This window comes from Pollicipes pollicipes, unplaced genomic scaffold (genome assembly GCF_011947565.3).
Source record: "Pollicipes pollicipes isolate AB1234 unplaced genomic scaffold, Ppol_2.1 Scaffold_7262;HRSCAF=8765_pilon_pilon_pilon, whole genome shotgun sequence".
In the NCBI taxonomy this organism is placed as follows: domain Eukaryota; kingdom Metazoa; phylum Arthropoda; class Thecostraca; order Pollicipedomorpha; family Pollicipedidae; genus Pollicipes; species Pollicipes pollicipes.
Window position 1 is genome coordinate 5810221 of NW_023597055.1, and position 6325 is coordinate 5816545.

Below are 6325 nucleotides of genomic sequence, written 5' to 3' on the forward strand. Positions count from 1 at the left end.
GTCGCCAAGCAGCAGCTGGCGCCGGCCGGCCAGCCGCTGCCGTTCTACATGAAGGTGCTGATCGCGGCCAGCGGCGGAGCTTGCGGCGGCTTCATCGGTGAGCCGGCGGCGGGTCAGGTCGCCACGGGGTGGGGTAAAAGGTCACGGGGTGTGGCTAAGGGGCCACAGAGGTCAAGCCAGGAGGTTACAGATCAAGAGATCACACAGGCTGCCGGTATGGGGGTGAGGTCACGGAGGTTACGGAAGGCAATCAGGTCAGCGGACGGTATCGGAGGTCGGGGCAGGAGGTCAAGGTGGTTCTCAAAGTCAAAAGGGTGGGGGACTGGAGGAAGACGCCGGTCCGGATTACCGGAGTCACGGCAATCGTGTATCGTGGGCGCTATAGGCCTAGACTGGGACGATAGCGGCACTGGACAGAGTTTATGGCCGATATCTTTATTTCGTCCTTAGTTGTGTTTTTTTTCGGCGCGATAAGCATAAGTCTCGTCCGCGCTGGATAACGTTGTCCGCAGTTTAAACAGGGCACGTGGATCGCTTTGTGTGGACAGATCATGACGAATGCTCAGCACGTCATGATCATGACCACGTCATGTCACGTCATGTCTCGTCTCTCGTCACATCTCTCTCTCTCGTCCCGTCTCGTCACGTCATGATCATGACGATCAAGTCCTGAATGCGTGCCCAGCCTGCCAGTGCTCACAGGACTGTGACCTGACCTGATCTTGAACTGACCTTGACCTCGGCAGGCACGCCGGCCGACATGGTTAACGTCCGCATGCAGAACGACATCAAGCTGGCTCCGGAGAAGCGTCGCAAGTGAGTGCCCCTGTGGGAAAGGTCTGGCGTTCCGCCCCAGCCACGCAGTGTCGGCTGCGCTAGTGAAGCGGGGCCCATCGATGCTACGTTTGGTCCGTGCATACCTCCACTGGGCTGTTGTTGTTACCGTCCAACAGAACGAGCCGCCTGGTGCACGTGGTCTCCCCTCGACAGCAGTGACGGTGTGCTGACGCTATTTTATTAGGTCTACACCCTTAAAGTTTGGAAAATCCGGTAATCCAGGCATAAATGCTTCGGATTTCTAAGCGCACATGATTGTGTTCTTGCTCGATGTTCTGCATGTCGAAATTCGCCGGGAACGTGAGCGGTCCTAACGCTTCAGGAATCGCTGTTTTTCTTGTAGACTTTTGCGGTGATTCCCTTTAGTGAACCCCTACAAACACATCGTGAACGTACACCATGATAACACGGACCTCCACGCGCCGCGCGATGCAGTGGCCTGGTCTCGTGAGCCGCCCCTGCCGCCGGCAGCTACAAGCACGCGGTGGACGGTCTGTACCGGGTGTTGCGCGAGGAGGGCGTGCGGCGCCTGTTTTCGGGCGCTTCCTCGGCCACCATGAGGGCCGTCCTGATGACCGTCGGCCAGCTGAGCTTCTACGACCAGGTTGGCCGACTGGGCCCGGAGCGGCGGACCCGGGGCAGGGGGAGGCGGCGGCTGGGCCCGGAGCGGCGGATCTGGGACAGGGGGAGGCGACTGGGCCCGGAGCGACGGACCCGGGGCAGGGTAGGCGGCGACTGGGCCCGGAGCGGCGGACCTGGGGCAGGGGGAGGCGGGGACTGGGCCCGGAGCGACGGGCCTGGGGCAGGAAGAGGTGGCACAGATGGTCGGGGTAGGGCGGAGCTCAGGCGGCTGTGGCGTGCCGTGTGTTTGGTGTTCCGTTGCCGTCTCCATGGGTGCGTGGGTTGTATATGGGGCCAGGATCGGGACTTGGTTGGCGGGGCGGGAGTGTTTTAGCGCTTGGCGTCCTGCCGGGTGAAGCGCTTCTAAAAGTGTAGCAGTGCCAGGTGTCTGAGAGCGATCTCATGATTACGCTTGCGAGTGGACACATAACAGCCCCGGGCATTTCGCTTGCGTGACGTTGCGCCTGACCGAGTACTCAACTTCATCTCGTGGTGCAGTTTACTTCACTTCACTTCACTTCACTTCACTTCGCTTCATCTATTTACTTCATTTCTTCTCTTCACTTCTTCATTTCACTTCTTCACTTTTTTATTTCATTTTTTCTCTTCACTTCTTCACTTCACTTCTTCACATCACTTTGCGGTGCAGTTCACTTGGCGTTGACATCCGCGTCTCGCGCGCGCGGACGTCTGTTCGCCGTCGTCGATGGGTCTCGGTGCGTGCGATCCGCCCGCGTCCTGCCGCCGCCTCACCGCGCGCGCGTGCCGTCCCGCCAGGTGAAGCAGACGCTGCTGGGCACGGGCCTGTTCCAGGACAACGTCACCACCCACTTCACCTCCAGCTTGACCGCGGTCAGTGGCGGGCGCGGCCGGCCGACTGCCGCCGCTGCCGCCCTTCTGCTCTCCATAACGTCCGCCGGTGTCGCTCCGGCCGGCGTCTTTCGTGCTGCCTCAGAACGAGTTGTCACTTGCCTTCGTTTTAGACAAGTTGTGTTATAGACGAGTTTAAGCATAGGGACACGTTGTGTTCAGCGCCGGCTGGCGACGTCATTATCCCAGCATCCATGGTCAAGCCTGCTTTCTGCTCACTCCCGGACAGCTCAATGGCGCTCAGCGATGCCGCTCTTGCGTCACCGATGACACCAGGCCCCGAGTGACTGTTCCCCGATGATTGCCGTGTGACTTCTGCGACTTCCATGTGACTGATGGGGCTCCGCGGTGATTCTATTGACTCCCCAGTGACTCCCCTGTGGCTCTCGTGTGACTCCAGTGAGTATATTGTGGCTCTCCGTGACTGCCCAATGACTTCCGTGTGACCAAAGTGATTTTCATGAGACTCCCCGGTGACTCCCGATTGATTCTACGGTAACTCCCGTAGGGCGTCGTGGTGACTCAATGTGACTCCCCGGTGACTCTCTGGTGAGCCACCTCCCCACCGCTGCCGTCCCAGTGCCTTCTGTGAGCCCCGAATGGCTCCAGGTGACTCGTGTCGGGGTGGGGGGGGGGGGGGGTGCCGGTAATGTAGTGGTTAACGCGTCTGCGTTAACCACTGCGCGTCTGGGAAACCAGAGGTACGGGATTCGATTCCTCGCGGGGCCCGCCCTTCTTGCCAGGGTGAGAGGCAGGCGACGCCGTACAGCCTCAGCAGCTGAGTGCGTCGTAAAGCCCCAATGACACGCACGCACGCACGCACGCACGCACGCACGCACGCACGCACGCACGCACGCACGCACGCACGCACGCACGCACGCACGCACGCACGCACGCACGCACGCACACACACACACACACACACACACACACACACACACACACACACACACACACACACACACACACACACACACACACACACACACACACACGTGACTCGTGTCCCCAGTAACTTCTGTGACTCCCTGTTGACTCCCGTGTGATTCCCCGGTGAACCGCCGACGCCTCCCAATGACGGTGAGCCGCCGCTGACTTCCCAGTGACACCCCGCCTTCTTTGGACAGGGCGCTATCGCCACCACCATGACTCAGCCGATGGACGTCATCAAGACGCGCACCATGAACGCTAAGCCCGGCGAGTTCAGGGTCAGTTGAGGCCGGGGTCGTAAAAGGGAACAGCCTAAGCATGGCCAGCTAATCCGAGCGTAGGACGTGACGGGGGCTAAGTCGGTTTTAAATCTTCCGGATGATGTAACTATGCTGGGATGGCTCAAAACAAGTTCTGTTAAGTGCAAGTGCTGACGGTGCAAATTCCCGTGGCGCGGCTTAGCGAAGCGCAAAACATGACTTGCACAGTTCGGGGCTCCAGAGATCAGTCGTTTGCCGCATTGCTGCCGACTTACCGAAGCGACCCGCGACGCGACGGGGGGCTTTGGCCGTGTTGGCCAATGGTGCGGGGGCGCTCAGGACTCATGTGGTGTTTGTGTACATCGCTGGCGCGGGGGCTTTTTGATACTCTGACATCCACAACTTGAACGCCGAAAAAGACATCATGGCTTAAGTGGTGTGGCCCGATCGCCTCGTCCCCTGTCCGGCGCTTTCGCCTTTTCCGCCACAACGTCACGATCAGAGACTTCAGAGCGAGCTGCCAGCTGCAGCGTCCGTGGACTCGCGCGCTTGTTTGACCTCCCGAACGTCTGGCGCTCCCGGAAAATAAGTATCGCGCTATGTACAGATTTTTTACACGTGCGCACTGGTACACCGCTGGCGGCGTCCGATCACGCCGTGATGACGTCACCTGCCTCGTCTGTTTGTTTATTTAGGGCATAGGCAGTCCACAGGCGCCCAGTTACGAAAGCAGTCCAGTTTTTAAAATAATAAATACACGACATATGCACAAAAATGAACTGAACACTTACATATACACTTGAAACTAAATCACGCATGCACCTTACACACTCAGACACGACGGCCATCAAAATAGTGTTCTACAACTGTGAATGAACCTAAACAAATAGAACTGGAATGAGTTTGTTGGCTGAAAATGGTCATTTGAGAGAGCATTCTGTACAAGACTGTTGCAGGCAACAGGTAGACGTGTGACAAATCAATTCTTTACAGTGCATATGTACATCTGCAGCCCTTTCAAGTGGCTTGTGGAGTGGGGATGAAATGATGAAAGGTGAAAAAGATGAAATTGGAAATGAAATTATACATATATATCTGCAGCCCTTGCCAGTATGCACAGAGCGCCGGGTGGGTGCGGTCAGGCCGAACAGTGGTGTCAGGATGTTGAGCGCCTTCTCGGTGTCACGCCACCCGCGCGTGACGGACCGCTCGTGCCCCCAGGGCATGTGGCACATCATCACGCACACCGCCAAACTGGGACCGCTGGGCTTCTTCAAGGTGAGTGGCCTCCACCGTCTGCCCGGCGGATGGCTGTTTGGCGGCGGATGTGGCCGCTGAACTCATGTTTTGTGCCGGAACGGTCCGGTGGAAGCTGTTCATCACTATTCCTTGCAGGGTGAATGTGGTGTGGTGGGGACGGTTTGTTCTGGGTAGTGACTGTGTATGTGGGATGCGTGTTTGCAGCTTTCTTGTGTCATTTAAATTGCCATTCGGGCCAGCCGAGAAATGCTTGGCCTAATCATTTGATGGAGGTGCACGTGTCTTCCGCTGAAGTGTGGCGTGTATGATTCAGTTTCAAAGAATGGATTACTTCTTAAAACCTTCTTAACTATCTTGCTTCAACTCAGTTCAAACGCAGGCTGCTTCTCAAGCGAGATGATAGAATGTTAATTCTTCAGGTTTATTAAAAATCGCGATTTTAAGTTCAGCTTGCAGGTATTGTATGTTGTCCTGACCGTTTCAGGGCTACGTGCCGGCCTTCGTGCGCTTGGGGCCGCAGACCATCCTGACGTTCATGTTCCTGGAACAACTCCGGCAAAATTTCGGCACGCTGCCGGCTCCCAAATAGTGCTGCCATCCAGGGGCGGCGAGGCGCACTCAGAGTCCGAGCTTGGCCGGTAGATGGTGGGCAGAATCATGGTGCAATATCGGCTGATGATCACGTTACGCGGAACTGCAAATCGGGCTTGGCCAGTGCTGGTGCATATGGTGCGTCGGCGCTTTGTCTCTGTGTGTGTGTGCATGCACGAAGGATTAGGAGAGGTATTTGACTACTAGCGCTGAGGGCATAGATTTGAGAACTTTCACGTTTGTGGGGCTTAGCCCTTCACTGCGAATTTGCGGTCATTCAGCGGATGTTCCGTGGCACGTGGTGCCGTTCTGTGGCGATGCCTCCCGTCTCCAGCCATTCTCCTCAGGAATTCGATTTTTGACCATCAGCATTTACCGGTTACGTGCTGCCGCTGTCCGCAAGCGTGCACTTGCCGCAGAGAGCGGCATTTGACACACAATACTGGCTCATGAATCTTGATACTCGCGGGCCAGTGGGTTATACAGGTTTTAGATGCGTCTTCGAGTTTATGTCCAATGAGTGCTAGCTATGACTGATGTCTGCATGGTGACCGGGTGTCAGACGAGGGCTGCCGAATGCGCCGCTGTCTCGGAATCAAAATGTTCGACAGCCACGGAATCGCATGCGTCGCTTCCAGTGATGAGGACACGCGTGTCCCGCCTATGACGGCGCTGCAATAAAACTCGCCTGGCAGCAGGAGCTGGTTGTTTGAACGTCCACGCGTCGGCGATACTCGGTGTCTTTAACGTCCGCGCTGGGGTCATCGGGAGCGCGGATTATTGATGCCGAGGACGCTACGTCGTCACGGCGCATGGGCCGCACGGTCCACCGCACTGAACCGGGTCGGTTCACTGACCTTCCATGCCGGGTTACACATTCCATTAGGAAGTCTCCCGCAGCGGTACAGTCTAAACACACGCCTCTTCGCTTGTTGCCCGGTGCTTTTTAGCGTGTA

General features: G+C 57.2%; 1 protein-coding gene across 1 annotated transcript; it reads left to right on the plus strand.

Moving 5' to 3' along the window:
• Window positions 1-6069, plus strand: Dic1 (Dicarboxylate carrier 1; the record flags this gene model as incomplete). The annotated part of the gene is given in 7 exon segments (XM_037238359.1): window positions 1-97; window positions 747-816; window positions 1309-1441; window positions 2236-2310; window positions 3456-3536; window positions 4740-4796; window positions 5263-6069. Coding segments are annotated over 7 exon segments (618 nt in total), but the record flags the coding sequence as incomplete, so codon positions are not given.
• Window positions 6070-6325: the final 256 nt, after the last annotated feature.